The sequence below is a fragment of the Lontra canadensis genome, unplaced genomic scaffold (genome assembly GCF_010015895.1).
Source record: "Lontra canadensis isolate GAN:19392208 unplaced genomic scaffold, GSC_riverotter_1.0 scaffold65, whole genome shotgun sequence".
Taxonomy (NCBI): Eukaryota; Metazoa; Chordata; class Mammalia; order Carnivora; family Mustelidae; genus Lontra; species Lontra canadensis.
Genome location: NW_022631059.1, coordinates 480,391 through 497,685, shown reverse-complemented (window position 1 = coordinate 497,685; position 17,295 = coordinate 480,391). Strand labels below are relative to the sequence as shown.

Below are 17,295 nucleotides of genomic sequence, written 5' to 3'. Positions count from 1 at the left end.
TCCACATAAGCCAAAAGTTCATGAAACCAAAAAGTGGGCGACGTTTTCTCAAAAGCCCCAGTACATCCATAAAATAGATGACGGATGACCACACAGCCATCAAAGCCAAGCTTACGACGTGGGAGAAATGCCAGCACGTCACTGTGCGCAGTTCTCAGAGGTTTGCAGGGTTCCCTTGGCACCGCTGGCGGGCGGATCGTCTCCGCAGGAAGGGAGCTCTGGCGAACCACGGTACTTTTCTTTGTACTTTGCAGTGACGGCGTGAACACGGATTACATGTATAACCAGAAAGGAATCTTAACGTCATAACAATAATGTCTACCCTGTTTTCCTCGTAGTGGACTTTTTTTTAAAAGATTTTATTTATTTGACAGAGATCACAAGCAGGCAGAGAAGCAGGCAGAGAGAGAGGAGGAAGCAGGTCCCCACTGAGCAGAGAGCCCAATGCGGGGCTCCATCCCAGGACCCCAAGACCATGACCCGAGCGGAAGGCAGAGGCCCAACCCACTGAGCCAGCCATGCACCCCCATAGTGGACATTTTGAAGGTTAACATTATAAAGTGCCTTGAAAACTCATAAATCACTGTGAGTGCATAATGTCTTACAGACTAGCACGAGCACTCTCATGGGGAGGCTGTACTTCTGAATCAACATTCTCTAGAGTGAGGATCACATGTAGTAAGAACTCGCTAAAATGCTGAATACGTGAATAAATGTGTGAATGTTTTAAAGTTAACTATTCCGGGTGCCTGGCTGGCTCAGTTGGTGGGGCGTGGGACTCTTAAACTCAGGGTCCTAAGTCCAAGCCCCACATTGGGTGTAGAGATGACTTCGAAAAGATAAAGCTATGAGTTACATATCTACAACTTCTGTTCTTGTTTGAATTGTATCCCCCAAAGATACGTTGACATCTCAATTCCCAGTAACTCAGAATGTAACCCTATTTGGAAATAAGGTTGTTACAGGTGTAATTAACTAAAATGAGGCCATATTGGATTGGGGGGCCCGAATCCAGTGACTGGTGTCCCACAGAGACAGACACACAAAAAGAGGGGGCGGCATGTGACCACAGAGATTGACATGACACATGCATAGCCAAGAGACGCCAAAGATTGCAAGTGTCTAGCTCTGCTTCCCCATCCCAGGGCAGGACCCCTGCTATGTGAAGGAGAGCAAAGCTTGTCACAGCACCAGTCGCCTGGGTAAGAGTCCAAACACTTGTGCCCACTGCATCCCGGCATTGGAGTTGCCAAGGAAAGCGCGATGCAATTACATGCTGACACAGCAACTTTACTCATGCAAGGAAGAGACACACACGGTCTGCTAGGGCAGCTGGTCCCTAAGCACGTACCCCTCCGGCGCTGTAGTGCGAAGACCCAAACCCCAGAGTCTGGAGTACTGAAAGTGGGGGGCATACCTGAGGGTGCTCACTTGGGGGTGCTCACCCAAGTAGGACAAAAGATCACTCACTGAGCTTACAGCAGGGAAGGATGTCTGGTACAAGTTCTGTGGGCTCCTTATTTGTTGGAAACTAGGGTTCCAGGCCCAAAGCCCATTCTTTTTTTTTTTTTTAAAGATTTTATTTATTTATTTATTTGACAGAGAGAGAGAGAGAGAGAGAGAGAGAGATATCACAAGCCCAAAGTCCATTCTTAAGTGGTTTTGTTTGTGGTGGAAAGACTGCCTTTCCCAACAGCCAGAGTTAGGAGAGGCCAGGATGACCCTCTGGCCCAGGCTTCAGAGGAGGCATGGCCTTGTGACACCTCAATTTGGGGCTTCCAGCCTCAGATTGGTGAGAGATGGAGTTTCTGATGCTCTCAGCCCCCAGTGTGTGGTGCTGTTGCAGCAGTCCCCGGACACTGCTGTGGATGGGAACTAGCTGAAGGTCTTCGGGAAAGAGAGAGAGAACCGAGGTCTGTGCTGCCCTGTTCCACCCCAGCTTCCGCAGCGTCCGCTGAGCTTGCCGGGCAGGAAGACAGTGAGCAGCTGCAGGAGGCCCCGTGTGGACAGACGGCTTTCTAGGCTACCATCTTGCCTGTGTTGCTAGACACTGTATTTTGGGACATTGGCCTGCTGCAGCCCCTGGACACTGAGTGAACACCAGCTGTGCCCAGAACACACAGGGTCACTCAAGGTGTCCCGTTGGCTGTGGTTTTGATGCACACAGGGTCTCTACGTCCCTCCACTTCACAGGTGGTATATGACTCTGCCAGGACGGGCTCTTCCCTGGGGGGCACTCCTGACACAGAGAATGTGTGGGACTGTGCCCGAGAGGAGTTCATGCAGCTGCCCCCGTCCCTCTCTAATGGCTCGCCCTCGGGGGCCAGCGGTCATGGGCTGAGGACACCCACGCAGCCCTGGGAGGACCTGAGGTCGCCTGCTGACTCTGTGTGAGTGAGTTGACTTGAGGACCCTCCACCCCAGTCTGACCCTGGGGGGACCAGAGCCTCAGCCAATGTCCCAACTGCAACCTTGGGGGAGTCCCTGAGCCAGAGAGCCCAGCTCCTGAAGTGGTGAGACTCTGCTGCTTGAGGTCACTTGTGACACACTGCGGATAGCTAATACAGGATTGGCTCCCCAGAAGGACTCCCATCTTTGTTTTTTGTTGTTGTGGTTGTTAAGAAAAGCATGATCTGTCTGTGAAGGATTCCCCATCCTTGCCCGAAGTCAGAGGCTCCATGCGGGTGACTGTTACAAATGCCATCTGCCCCGTAATGCCTGCTTGGGTCCCCTAAGAGTTGAGAAGCCTGGCCTGTGATCAGCTTGGTCCTCTGGGAATGCCAGGCTGTGTGTCTGTATGTGGCATGTGTCTGTACACCCAGAAGAGTGGCACACAGAACTCACGCCTCATAAAAATACGCTCAACACACTCGCTTTCTCTCCTCCCTTTCTTCCGGCTGTTCCTCTTGCTGGTTTCCAAGGTCTCTGTCTCCTGGGCGGCTGTGTGTCCCAGATTCTGACTTTCTCACCTCTCCCTGGGCAGGGGAAGGAGGAAATATGGTGAGAGATCCTTGGAGCCTGGGGGAGTATGCCTGCCCCCGGAGAGGTCGGTGAGTGTGGGGGAGAGGTGAGGGGTCTCTCTGGATCCTGGGGAGCAGGCACCACCTATCTGGGACCTGGACCTGAGGCCCATCTGGATGCCTGAGCATAGCCTGCTTGGACATCTAACAAACATGCCTGCTCTCTAGCAGAGGAGTCCCTGCTGGGCACCCCAAGTGGCTATTTGGGCCTTATGGTACAGGCGGGCCACCAGTGTGACTCAGGATGTCTGCTTACTCTCTTTGCCACTCTAGGTCTCCACCTTGGGGCCAGATTTGTGTCTGTGAATGATCAACTGCCCAGTGGGGGCCACAGAGCCACGGGGTGCACCCCAGCGGCCTGTTCAGACCGCTAGGACCCACTCCACATCTGAGCAAGACCCACAGGGCACGCAGTGAGAAGGACAAGTCTCAGATGTCAGACCCTCATGTGTCCTCCAAAGCAGCAGCCTGAGGCCTGGAGCCCAGGCCAGCAGGAGCGCCTGGCCCTGGGGAGAGCTGAGCGTGGGCCCCACCTGCCCCCTCCCTCACAGCCCCACCGTCTCCTGGTGCTCCAGAAAGGGAAACAGACTTGTGTGTCATAAACACACTCATTCCTCAAGGCCTCCATCAGCATTAGAACTACCGGCAGTTGTGTTAAGAACACACGTGACAACTGGCTTCAGTCCAGAGCTCTGTGCGTCACATCCCTGCACTGGCCGGGAGTAGCCCTTCAGCCCGTCCCGACCCCCAGATGCAGAATGCTCGCGGGGACGGTTCAGCCACTTCTTACACACAGGTTTCGGGGTTTTGTCTTTAATCATTCATTTGATTTCATTGAAGTTCACTTTCACTACGTGGATGAGATGGGTACACATCACACTAGGCTTCCACTGTGAGAGAGCTGCCACTGCAAAGAGAAATCCAGCCCTCCGCTCTCTTTCCATGTCCCTTTCTGAGTCCCGCAGGAGCCACGTGGGGGACAGTGGGGTTCCAATCCTGGCTTGTCATTCCCCCGGAGACTGTGGGTGGGACAGGGAGAGTGGGCATGGGTCCCTGCCTCCCCCAAAGCCTGTTGTAGCGGCCAGCACCCAGCTGTGCTTTCTGGCTGGGCCCTGGCAGTCCACCAGCATGGGCTTCCATAGGATGGAGGCTGGGGGCACCGGGGGGGCGGCCACCCACCTGGCTTCTAAAGCCCTGGCTCTGGGTCCTTGCAGTCTGTCCCTCATGCTTCCCACCCAGAGGACGGTCAGCAGGGACCCTGCCCTCAGTCCTCAGCTGTGGAGTGGGGCTGCCACAGAGGATGGGGCACAAGGACTGGACACCATCCTCATGGGCAGCAGGTGACAGTCCTCAAAGGCCAGCACTGGGAATCTGGAGAGTCCCCCTAGTCTGACGGAGGAAAAGGAGCCCAGTCCGGGAAGGTGTTGGCAGGAAAGGCCTAGTGCCAGAGAGGGCCACAGGTCAAGAACGTCAAGGAGGGACTAGGTAGAAGGTGGCTTGGGAACCCCGCCCCCCACCATCTGGGGCTGCAAGCAGCTGGTCCCCTACGCCCCCCCGCCCCCACCATCTGCTCCCTGAGGGGCACTTGCAGCTACCACTCACTCAGACCTAGCCATACCTGTCCAGAGCTGAGCCTGAAAGCCCCATGGCCCAGAGCATCATGGGAGCATTTTTTTTTTTTTTAACCAGGGTTAGGGCACAGAAAGAGACCAAGACTCCAAAGGGCTCTAAAGACGGGGTCCTCCAGGGATCCGTAAATTCTACGGGGAGGAGAGGAATGGTGATGGAGGAGGGCCTTCCTCACACCAGTACTGGGCCAGAGGCTCTTAGGAGGTGAGTACTCCTGGGAGGAGGGTCCACCAAGGGGTGTCTGTGCAGCCCACAACCCTCTATACCACGACCACTGGCTCATGGGTCCCTGGTGGAGAATGCCTGCTCCCCTGAAGACTCCGGCTGGGCCACATCCCACCCTCCCACTCCCCACTCCAACCACAGGCAATGACTAAACCTCCCAGGCCAGTCCAAGCTGCCCACTACAGGCCAGGTGGTCTCAGAGGACCCCTACGCACTAATTCCAAAGCATTCCACTGCACAGGTGGCTCCCACGACTGACCCAGAGGGCTTTCTTTCTTCCCCCGCCTCCTCCCATGTGCTCTGCCCCCTCCCACCGAAGGCCTGGCAGGCGGTGTCACCTTAGCCTGTCAGCAGCAGGGAGCTGGCTCAGAGGACATGCCCGAAGTACAAGGTGCTCACAGGACAAGCCAGCATAAGGACCCACATGTTCCTGCTACCACCACGGTATTTATTGATGCTGCCACCACATCTAAGAGGGCCACCAACAGGGGACCCAGCCACTGCCTGGCCTGGTGCCTGAACCGAGGGACTGTGTGCCACGCCGTGGTGGCTACTTGATGGAGAGCCTGTGCAGGACTGGACAGCTCGGAGCGGAAAGAGAAGCAGGAGCTGGGAGTGCAGGGGAGGGAAGGAGGGTGCAGGGACAAAAGTTGCATCTAGACAAAGTAGGACAAGACGAAACCAGAGCCCGCATGTGCTGATGTCGCCTCTCAGGATCCAGGCGCCTGTGGCCCACAGCCCCTTAGCCAGACATCTCCTCTCGCTGTTCCTTGTTCCTGCGTACCTCCGCTGCGTGCAGCTCCTGCGAGGACGGGTAGGGGTGGGTGGGCGGGGCCCTGCGTACGCGGAGCAGCCGGGGGCGGGGGGGGGGGGGCTGGCCCTTCCCCCACACCCAGGCTTCAGGGACCCTCCTAAGTGCGACCCACGAGGACACCTTAACGACCAGGACGGAGGAGCAACAGAGAGCAGGGGGAGACCCACGTCCTCCCCTCAGAGCGCATCCTGAGTGCGGAGGCCGGCCCCAGTGCGGCAGGGGTCGCACCCAGACCAGAGCGAGAGCCGTGACTCCGGGGAGCTTCCTCCGGCAAGCTCTCGGTGCCCCGCCCCCGCCCCACTGGCACCAGCCTGGTCCCTCCCGGTGGGCTGCAGCCGAGGCCACGCCGAGGGGGCTCCGGCCGGGGCGGGGCCTCGCCTCACTCAGGGCTGCTCCCCGCAGGACCCGGAGCGGCAGGGCTGTTGGCGCGGGGGGAGGGCCCGCCAAGGAGGGGGCTCCTAGGGCTGCCCTGGCCCCCCGCCTAACGCAGCGCCTCCCCTGTTCTAGCGCCAACCCGCGTCTTTCGGGGCACTTCTGAAGCAGCGGCTCCCGGCCGTGTCCCCGCCACGGGACTGGACCGGGGCCTCCCGCGAGGCCCGAGGAGTCCAGCAGAGGCAGGCGGAGCCCCTCCTTCCTGCTGCCCGGGCACCGCCCCCTGCGTGAAGCCCCGCCCCTCGGGAACCGCCCCTCGGCCTTCGCCCCGCCCCTCCCCCGTTCCGGGCGCGCACGCACCTTCTCGCGCAGCCGCTCGCGCAGCGCCGCCAGGTGCGCCTCGCGGATCTCCTTGCTGAGCTCCATCTTGTAGTTGAGCTTCTCCTCGGCCTGGCGGCTGAAGTTGTTGTTCTCCTCCAGCGCCTTGTGCAGCACCTCGCGCTCGTGCTCGCGCCGCTCGGCCAACTGCTTCAGCACCTGCGCCTCCTGCGTCTGCGCGGGCGGACGGGGGCGCGCGTGGGCGGCGGCCCGGCCCCCCCCCCCCGCCCCCTGCCCCCCGCTGGCCCGGCCTCCCGGCGCGCGGTCTGGGCTCCGCCCAGTGCCGGTCACCCTGCCCTGCTGCCCGCCGGACGCGCGCCCTCCGGGAGCTCAGGTCTCCACGGCCCCGCCGACGGCCAGGGTGTTCACCGGGTCTCGGTTTGCCTGGACTTCTGGGCTTCGGCCCCGCAAGGTCCGCGGGCGCGCCCGGAGAACCCCCAGCCCCAGACACCCCGGAAGCTGCTCACCCTTTCCGTCCGTCCTCGGCCGGCGGAGCCGACCCTCCTGCTAGGCGGAGGGCGCCCGGCAGCGAGACAGGCTCTCGCCGCCCCGCCCCCAAGCCCGGGGTGCGCTCAGGGAATGTTGGAGGAGCAAATTCAAAACTTAGGGGCCGTCACGGAACCCGCACGGCCTCCTCCTCGAATGTCTGCCCACTGAGCACAAAGTAGGTGCTTGATCCGCACTGGGTCCTGAGTTCCCTGAGGTGTGGGGGCGGTGGGAGGGTCCCCAGGGCTGCTGGAGAAGGGCCTAGTTGGAGCGAAGAGACTGGCACAGCCGGTGCTGCTGCACTGCCCACCCTACTGGAGGAGGGGGCGCCTGGAACCCCGGGGGAGAGGTGCGGGTCAGAGCGCAAGGGCTGTCCCCTCCTGCAGAAGGCTGCTGGGCCCACCCACATGCCAGTCACTGCTAGTTAACCCTAGGAGGCCTGGGTCCCCAGATATCACTGGGACATGCTCTAAGGGATTTGGGGCCAGTACCCCTGCCCAGTGGGCTTGGACACCAGGACTACATGCTGAGAGTACTTTGTGTGTCCGTCTCCATGGGGCTGGTGTGAGGGGAAGGGACAGGGAGGGACCCTTCGGCCATGCCCCCCTTCTCCCAGGGGCCCTCTGAGCTCCCTGCAGGTGTGGGCTTGCAGCCCTCAACACATGAGAGTCCTCTTCTTCTCTACCCTGGAGATGGATGACAGCCCAGACTCACGTCCCAGGGCCCCTTCCTGGCCATAGCTAAGGACACCCCCTCCAACAGTATCTGGTTCCTGTCCTCTCCAGCTGGCTGCCTTTGGGAACCCTTCACCTTTCTGTCCCTTCTGATCCCCCAAGTGGAGGTCCGGGGCGCCATGACGCCCTCACCACTCCAGGCCAACAGCCAAGCAGAGGTGCCTTGGGAACCCTGTCTGTGCCAGGGACGCCTTCTGCCCAGCCGCCTTGATCAGGATCTGGGGGCTGGGGGGCCTCACCTTCCTTCGTTCCTCAGCTGCTTCCAGCCGCTTCTGCAGCTCCTCCAGGGAGGTGTCCTTCCTCTTGGGGGGAGAGGAGAGCACTGGGCTCTCGGGGGACAGGTCAGAAGGGGACTTGAGGATGACCTCGAAGCTCTGGCCAGAGGCCCTCTTGTCCAGCTGCTTCACCTCCATGTCTGCAAGACCAGATGGGGCTTCAGGATTCTGAGGGGCCATGTTCCCAGTACACATCCGAATTCAGGGCTAAGGGAGGGAGCACGGCTGCTCATGTGGGAGCCCCAGGCCTGGGCCCCCAAGTCTACCTCTCATCAGAGGCTCGTCTCCGGAAGCCAGCTGAGCTGAGGTGGGGGCGGGGTGGGTTGGAGAAGCCATGGGAACAAAGAGCAAGGAAAGGAGGAGGCAGGCACTGACCAAGCAGGAGGGGATAGCAGCCCAGGGCACACTCACCCCCATACTGGTAGATGGTGTTGGGGTGCGGCTGTGAGTAGAAACAGGAGCAGATGAGCGACAGCACTGACAGTTCCTTCATCTTCTCCTTGTAGGCTGTGGGCATGAGGCTAGCATGAGAGGGCGCCATGGCCGCCTCCGGACCTTGCCTCCCTGGCTGCCTCCCTCTTTTCCTCCCCAGTACGCCCCCATGCTGTGCCTCTCTGGAAGCCTGTGTATCTTGCTCCCTTTTCTGTTCTCTTGCCTCTCTACATCTCTCCTCTCCCTGTCCTAGAAGCTGACTTTGTCCCTGGCCACACCTTCCTCTGGGTTGTCCTGCATTGTTCTCCTAGTACCCCCCCTTCTCCTCTTTTTTCTCTCTCTCTTTTAAAAATTTTATTTATTTGACAGAGAGAGATCACAAGTAGGCAGAGAGGCAGGCAAAGAGAGAGGGAGAAGCAAGCTCCCCGCTGAGCAGAGAGCTGGATGTGGGGCTCGATCCCAGGACCCTGAGATCATGACCTGAGCCGAAGGCAGAGGCTTCACCCACTGGGCCACCAGGCGCCCCTGCCACCTTTCCTCTCTTGGCACTTCTATCTCATTCCTCTACATCGCTGTGTGTTTGTCTGTCTCTGTTCATCCTCCTGTCTTCCTGGCTCGGTTCTCTCTCTCTCTCTTTCCATGTCTCTGTGACCCTTTGTCACTGTGCATTTTCCTGACCCACTCTCCCTGGCCCTCCCAGTACTTCTCCCTCCTTCCTCCACTTTCCCTCTGGCAGATATTAACCAGCACACTCACGACTGGGCCAGCACAGATGCAGGCAGCCCTTGGTCTGTACACTTGGGTGAAGCCATCACACTTCCTCCTGTGTGGCGTCATCCCCCTCCCCGCCATCTACCCTGATAGCAGCATTGCAGCTATCCCAGGTGAAACCTGGCAGTCACCAGGCACACACTCGCTGTCCCTCTAGAGCCAAAGGGTGGGGAGCTGTCCGTTCAGCACCAAAGCCCGCCCTCTAGCCTTGCAGAGTCCCCACAACAGGTGCCCCCTGGTGCCCAACCAGAAAAGGAGGTAAGCTTGTCTGCTGAGGCCGTGAGCCCTGTCAGGTGAAGGGGAGAAGCCCACTGTCAGAACCGCAATAACTGAGCTATTTGTGGTCTACTCATGAAAAGCCAGGCCCCTAGGTAGACACGCTGGCCCAGTGTCTCACTAATGTTTAACAGTCTTCAAGCCCAAGACCGTCCCTAGGCTCCATTGAGATGACACTGGGCCCAAGTGGCCGGGGTGACTTGCCCAAAGCCCCTCAAGTGGAATCCCAGGTGGTCTGTGTGCTTTACACCACTCCAACATGTCCTGGAGACTAGGAGACTCAGGGACCCATCCTCCCGCCTCTCTAGCTGGAGAAGCTGGTACAGGTCTCCAGAGGGACACTCCACAGAGGGAGTCTGGCTTCCATGAAGTGGTCTTCCAAGGAGTAGACATGAATTTGGGCAAGAAAGTTCCTCATTGGGGCACCTGGGTGGCTCAGTCAGTAAAGTGTCTGCCTTCGGCTTGGGTCATGATCCCAGGGTCCCGGGATCGAGCCCACATTGGGCTCCCTGCTCAGCGGGAAGCCCGCTTCTCCCTCTCCCACTCCCCCTGCTTGTGTGTCCTCTCTCACTCTGTCTCTGTCAAATAAATAAATAAAATCTTTTAAAAAGGGGGCGGACATGGAGGGGAAGCAGACAGAGATCTAAGCCTTGGTCACCAGCTTGGTCACCGGCTCCAGGAGGCTGGGAGGGAAGTGGGTCAGATGCGTGTGGCTTCAGAGGGGATTTTGGCTTCATTTTTTTTTTACAAGCATAATCTATTTGTGCATTACTTGTGCTATTAAAAGTTTATTTATTTATTAGAATCATAGAGGTTTTTAAAAGTTTTTTAAAGATTTTCTTTGAGAGAGAGAGATTGAGAGAATGAGTGGGGGGAGGGGCAGAGACAGAAGCAGGCTCCCCGCTGAGCAGGGAGCCCAAGGCAGGCTTGATTCCAGGACCCTGAGATCACGACCTGGGCCCAAGGCAGACACTTCACCGAGGGAGCCCCCCAGGGGCCCTAAGACGTCCATTTAAAAAGGAGGCAGAGGCACAGCTCACACTACATGTGCTGGGGAGCTGGAGGGCTCGAGACCAGGCAAAACCAGCTCTTCCAAAGCAGCAGACCAGGAGGTATTTGGCCTTTGGAAAGGCTGGGGAATAAGAGAGCCCTGTGCTCAGAGGGAGGGGCAGGAGGGGAGCGAGAGGGGGTCTGGGTCGGGGCGGGGGGCACACCTGGGTCCTGGGAGAGGCCAGGAAGGAATTTCTTCCTTCCTTAGGTTAGACCTAACCTCGAGACCACCCACCTCCCTGGCAACAGACACTGCCTCCCTGGCCTTCCAGGCAGCCCTTCCTCCCCACATGTGGAAACCTCCAAATGGGTTTACCATGCATGCCAGCAGCTTGGGTTGGGGCCTCACAGCTGCTTCAGCTCCTCTCTGCCTTGAACCTGAAGTTTTTCCAGGAATGACCTGCACCTTCCTTACAGAGGAAGAAGTCTGCAGGCACATGTCAGGGAGCTCCCTTCCAACCGGTCACCTCAGCATGAAGGGAGCCTGGTAGCAATTCAGGGGCAGGACATGGAGCTTGGGCAGGTGTGAGCACCGCACTGTTAGGATAGAGGGGAGAAGGATGGGGGGTGCTGGAGACTGAAGTCAGAATTCTCTGAGGGCATGGACCAGCCCAGGGCACCAGTGTCCAGCTAGGAAATGAGGGCCTGTGTCCTGCAGGTGGTAGTGGGGTGTGACTCAGTGTCGGATGGTCATGGAGACTCCCCAGGCTGGTTTCTCCCGGGCTGATGGCCCACGAGGCCCTTCCTTCCCAGAAGACTCACCCTAAGTAGGCAAGTGGGAAGGTGCAGTCCCCCAGAAGCGGGGGCTTGGGAGTGAGACTTGCTGTGTGGTCTGGCTGCAGGTTGGAGGGAACTGGACAGCAGGTGGGGACATTGGCAAGTTTGCAGAGACTTAACAAGGGAAAGCCCACACATGGGGCTGCAGAGCAGGGCTGGGCCCAGCAGCTCCTTACACAGGAAGTTGGTTATACCTGTGTCCTCAGAGCTGGAGGGGCTTAAAGGTTAGGTCTCATCCCAGAGGGAAGAGGTTGAGGCTCAGACCGATCCAGACCCTTCTCCACAGACAGAGCTCAAGCCCCTCCACAGCTTGGAGGCTGTTCCTCCCTCTCACCAGGACCTGCCTCTTCCTTCCCCATCACTGACTTTGGAGAGTTATTAAAAGCAAATCTCTGGCATGAACTGGATTCCTTTCATCTTCCTCTTCCTCTTCGTATTAAATATTAAATACGCAAAAACGCACATTGGCTTTCTGGATGCTTAGATCCTAGGTGAGCATGAGTTACAAGGCACCCAGTTGGCCTACAGTGGAATGGTAACCATAACAGGGCACCCACGAGGTGGGCACATTCCATCCAGACTCCCGACTGACCCTCAAGACCAGCCAGCCCTTGTCCGAGTCATTTCTACTGAGGAAAGAGAGAGAGACAGTGTCTCAGAGAGCAAGGAGCCTGCTCAGAGTCACACAGCATGATAGGATGGGAGCCTGGTCATGAGCCCCAGCCTCTGACTACACTTCCCGATTGGGCGTCTCATGGTGGTGGGGGTGGGAGGGTGTTTATCGAGAACTGGGAGGGCAGGGCACCCATAGACGCCCACTCATCCCTAGAAGGGTCTTGGAGGGTGCTGTTAGTTGCTTCCTGACAGATGGAGCTCACTGCCACCCAGGCTACCCCTCTCACTAGTCAGACTCCCAGCACAGCAGAGCTTGCCGGCAGATCCACCTCTCTGGGGAGGAAATCCTGGGAAATGTGGCTGCAGGAGTGTGACGCTGCCCAGCATGGACTGGGCACCCAGCTCTTGTGAGGCACTGGGCCAAGCACCTTTCCTGAAATACCTTGTTCATTTCTCAGAATGGGGGGTGCCACCACGTTCACCCCATCTACACGAGGCCCGGAGAACTTAGGTAGCAGGGCCAAGCCCTCTCAGCTCAACAGAGCTGCATAAGGAGACAAAAGTGTGTGCAGTGCTGAGTGTCTGGGAAGGACACCAAGAGACGGTCACATCCCCCCAGCTGAGTCCCAGTGACATTGCCCGACAGCAGACGCTCAAGGGAAAGGTGGTGGGAAAGTCAACAGAGGAAGAGAAAGCTGAGGTCAATCTTGTGGTGACTACAAGGTCATAGTGGATGATGGGTCTTCCATTGGGAACCCTTCCCCAGTCCCCAAGACCAAACGAAGCCCACCAGTGGGGCAGACATGCTGCTGAGGCACGCAGCACCAGGGGCTGCTCCAATCAGAGACATTTGTTAACACAGAAGTCATAGCTGGGATTCACTTAAACTGATTTTGGCCACAATTACCGGTCTGCTCACCCACCTATGAAACTGTAATGAAGGTGAGCACAGGCACACACAAGTGGGCTGTACTCGATCCGGGGCGGCCCCAGTGGTAAAACAGGAAAGGCCCATCCCTGCGTGACTCTGGCCAGGGGCAATTCTCCAGCTGGCTCCCGGCACATCTGTGAGGCAGCGGCCGTGCTGGACGACACTGACTGCACTTATGGTTTCCCTTTTCACGTCAACAGCAACCTGGACACCCAGAAAAATCCTGGGACCAAGCATGGGTCAGCAGTGCCCCAAAACCAGGCAAATAAGGGAGTGCTCGTGTAAGGGGGCTCTGAGGTCAGTGCACCTGTGCCCACTCTGGTGGCCATCAGCACTGTGATTTCGGCTGCACCATTTCACCCCCTAATTGTCTGCTTCCCTGTCAGATGGAGGGCAGGAATGAGACCCACTGAGTAAGGCTTTTACTAGAGAGAAAAGGCTGAGGGCATCTCCCACCAGTGGCTGCTCATTGTCCCCCACTGGGGCACAGACCCTGAGCCAGGGCCCAAAGTCCCGCCTCAGTGGGGACCTGGGCTAGCACGCTGGCTGTGGGAAGGACAGACCACCCTCAGTTCCTGCCCAAAGCTGAGCCCAGTATTTCTGAGGAGATCAACAGGAGAGGACAAAGGGCAGATGAAGGCCAGGTTGACAAGCCCCTCACGGACTGCACGCAGGGGGGCTGTGGGCAGTGACGCACGTGGTCCCTCCTAGACAAGAGCAGAAGTCACTTGGGGCCTGGAATCCGGAGGGCCTGAGAAGCTGGTCAGGGCAGGGCACTTATGAGTGTGTGCAGCTCTGCCAAACTGTGTGTCCACTCCAGAGAGAATCCGGCTAGCTAGGGAGAGGGGACCCCCAGAAGGGAGAGGAGGGTGGGCTGGGAGTGGAGTTCTGGGTCCAGGAGGAAATGGGGTGGAGGTGGGGGAGCCATTGCCCAGATGTCCCTGGCTACTGGCAGTGCAGTGATGCAGTTGGTCCCTGGGGCAGCCAGACAGGGCAGAGTGCTCCTGGGGGGAGCAAGCCCCACGTCCTCCCGTCCAGGGTCCCCTGCACCTCTCTCGCAGCCAGTAACTGCCCTGTGTCCACCCCTCCACGAGCGGCACTGAAGCCAGCCGGAAGGGAGGGAGGAGGGTCGCAGCTTTGGGTGCAGGGGATCCGCAGCTTGGGAGGCGGGGCGGTGGGGGAGGGAGGGACAGACCCCTCCTTGCTGGGAGGGCTTGAAAACTGCAGCGGCCCCTCCTCTATCCAAACCCCGTTGCGCGTAGGGCGGTGGCTTTTTCGACCAGAGCGGGTGGCACCATGTCGCAGAGAGCGGTCTCCAAGCACGCAGCAGTGAGGCGGAGTGGGGGGGACGACCTCACTAGACGCGGGTGCGGCTCCACTCGCTCCCCGCTGGGTTTCTCCTCCCCCGCCCTTGCACAGCGTCACTCCAGCCCCCAGGGCGCTCCGTTGGCGCAGACAGGGCCTGGCCCGCCAGCCCTGGGCTAGAGCTCGGGCTCCTGCAAAGGGTCCTACCCTCCTGCCTCCCACCCTCGTGAAGGCAAGGTCTGACCAGGGTCTGCGGTAGACAGGCGCCTCAGGAGACGCTGTCTGCACCCCGCCCCCCCCCGGGCGTGCCCACCCGGGGGGTACGGACCCACCCTCACCGGGGCCCTCGGAGCCACCCTGCCACAGTAGCGCCTGGCCTGGCACAGCGGCCATGGAAGGGGCAATGCACCCTCACCCAGGGTGCTCGCTTGGGCGCGGCCCCCGCCCATTGGTCCACGCCGGCTGCCCCCGCGCAGCAATCCTTGCCCGGGGTACCAGGTGTTCCCAACCCGTTGGCCCTGAACCCCAGCTCCTGTGGGTTTGGCCGGGCCGCGCCCCACACCCTTGCAAAGCGCGAGGTCTGAGATGTGAAAACAGAGTCCACCACCGACCCCGGCTTCAGGCGAGGCGAGACAATGGCCTCAGCTCAGACCCACCGCTGCCCCAGGATGTCCGCGTCCCCAGCGCCTACCGGACAGGGTGCTGGCCATGGTGCTGGCGGCGGCGGTGGCTGCGGAAGGCCAAGGAGGCTCGGGCGGCGGCGGCTGGAGCTGCAGTTGGTGAATGCTGCAGTGCTGGGGAGGGGAGGGAGCGAGGGAGGGCGGGAGGCGGGCACAGAGAGGGAGAGGGAGGGGGGAGAGTGAGAGCTAGAGAGTGAGAGCGAGAGTGTGTGTATGAGAGAGAGAGAGAGAGAGACAGAGCGAGCCGGTGCGCCTGAGCACGAGCGTGTGCGACGACTGGCTGGCTGGTAGGGGCTTGCAGCCGTCAGAGGAAGGGGAGAGTGGGAGGGCAGAGACCAGCTTGGGACATAGGGTCGGACACTGCAGCCCATGCCCATCCACTCCCTGCTTACCTCTTGGACTCGCTGCCCCAGTTTGGCTTTGTGCAGGCTTGTGGGTATGCGGAGACATGCCCCATTCCCCAGGGCCGGCACGGCAGGAGAGGAGAGGCCCCCACATCAGGCTGGGGCTGGAGAGCTCTTCATTAAAGCCTCTGAAGCCTGGAAGGTGTGTTCTGTGTGGCCAGGTCCATGCTGAGGGGAAAGCATGTCATAGACAGGAGGGTAGGAACTGGTCGGGAAGGCCTCCAAGGAGCACCCCAAAGAATGAGTCAATTCTGGGGCAGAAAAAGAGGATAAATGAGACGGTGAGGCCTAGGACAAACGCTTTGAAGTGAGATAGAGATGAGTTTCAACCCCAGCTCTGAGACCCACTTGCTGTGCAATTGGGAGCGTGTTTCTGACTTCTCGGTGGCTCTGTTTCTCGTGGGTAAGATACAGCCATAACGCCAGTCTCCAGGTGAAGAGAGATACAGTTGGTGAGTGTGCGGGGGTCATGACTCCCTTCTCTCTGGGCCTAGAGATCAGGTTGATATCCCCCAAGGGAGAGCTTTGCAGATGGTGGGCCCTTTTCCTGCAGTGACCCTCTCATCTCACTCTGGCCTTGGGAAGTGAAACGGATAGAGTGTCATTCCCATTTAAGGGACAGAGCCACAGAGGTCAAGAGAAACGCTTGCCCTGTAAGCAACTAAGTCCTTGGGCCAAGAGTAAAACTGAGAAACCTCAGGAGCCTGCAAAGGGGTGAGGGAGGCCCAGAAAGGGGCCAGACACGGACAGACCTAAGGGTCAGAGTCCAGCTGGAGCAGGCCCAGCAGATGTGACCGTCAGGGGGCGCACAGGGTGGGCGTGGGGCTGGTTGACATCTGTTGTGTGGCCCACACAGTGCCTGCCCCACCACAGGTAACCCACAGACCTGCAAGAACAGACTCAATCCGGATTTGTTGACTCCACCGAGATCTGTGTGTCTGCTGAGCGGGGCTGCTTATGGCCAGCCTCGGTGTCCACTTCCTCTCACCCTTCACAGTTAGGCTCAGTACGTGCCCTTTATAAGCTAGAATTTATGGCACGCTGGGCCGTCCCACACGTGAGGGTGGCCAGGCAGCACGTGCCTCAGCTGCGCGACTCGGGGTCCTCAGCTCCGGCTCTGACCCCGGTGGCCCTCAGTTTCTGGGTCCTGCCTTATCTTCCTCGGCCTGTGCTCTTAGAAGGCGGCTGTCGGGGAGGCGAGGGGCGCAACTCCTGGCTTTGGGAAGGCCGCTGGCCACCCACCCGTCCTTTTGTGAAGTGGGGATGGTGAGAGGACGCATCCCGGGGGCCGTTCGAGGGGACAAGCGTGTCCACGCCTGCACGCTGGCGCCGGAGCAGCCGGCCCCCAGTGAGCGTGTGGCCGGCTGGGCTCGCCGGGTCTGCGACAGACCCGGTCTCCAGCGGCGAGGGCGGTGAGGAGGCCGCCGGCCAGCCCGGGCCCCCCTCGCACGCGCAGCAGACAGGGCACGGGGTCGGACCGGCTGCGCCGGGGTCCTCTGGACGGGCACCGCCCTCGTGAGCGGCGCAGACCCCGGACGCTGCCCGCGACCGCCGCAGACGCTGGGCGCGGGACGCCGGGCGGACGGGCGGCGGGGCGGGAAGGGCGCGGCCGCTCGCCGGCCGAGCAGCCATTCGCGGGGGAGGCGGAACGGGAACCCCCGGGAACCGCCCCCGCAGGCTTGCGCCGTCGTCTGGGCAACCCGGGGACCTGGCCCGGGGCGGGGCGTGGATCGCAGGCTCCGGCGGCCGCGGCGTCGGGGGAGGAGACGGCTCGCAGCCCGGGTTTCCGCCCGCGGGCTCGGGGTCCGCGGGAGGGGCGGGGTGCGGCCCGGAACCGAGCGCGCGGGCCCTCTGCTGCGGAACGGTTTCCGCCGGGAACCACGCGCCGCGGACCGGAACTGGGGGCGGAAGTGCAGCGCGTTCAGGGACAACGGCCCGTCTTAGCCCGCCCAGTCCGAGCCGGCTGGCGGCGACGGAGACGCGGCGGCCCCGGCTGAACTGGGGACCATTCCTGGGCGGCCCCGGCGGTGGAAGGCTGTCCGCGGAGAGAAGTGAGTCGTGAGTCGCAGAGACTCCGGAACTGGCTCTTTCACCCGCGCGCGCCTCCCTGAACTGCAGCTC

General features: G+C 60.1%; 1 protein-coding gene across 2 annotated transcripts; it reads right to left on the bottom strand.

The window, feature by feature from the left end:
- Positions 1–5,301: 5,301 nt before the first annotated feature.
- On the bottom strand, positions 5,302–16,238 carry STMN3 (stathmin 3). Of its 2 annotated transcripts, XM_032878777.1 has the most exons (8): positions 16,061–16,238; positions 15,523–15,750; positions 15,163–15,425; positions 14,782–14,884; positions 8,345–8,440; positions 7,898–8,073; positions 6,421–6,612; positions 5,302–5,676 (listed from the first exon to the last, which is right to left on the bottom strand). In XM_032878777.1, exons 4-8 carry the CDS (start codon positions 14,798–14,800, stop codon positions 5,617–5,619), a joined length of 543 nt encoding a protein of 180 aa, XP_032734668.1. In that variant the 5' UTR covers positions 14,801–14,884; positions 15,163–15,425; positions 15,523–15,750; positions 16,061–16,238; the 3' UTR covers positions 5,302–5,616. The 2 variants fall into 2 exon arrangements, with proteins under 2 accessions (XP_032734668.1, XP_032734669.1); XM_032878778.1 differs by lacking the exons at positions 15,163–15,425; positions 15,523–15,750; positions 16,061–16,238 and having other exon boundaries at positions 14,782–14,886.
- Between the last annotated feature and the right edge of the window lie 1,057 nt (positions 16,239–17,295).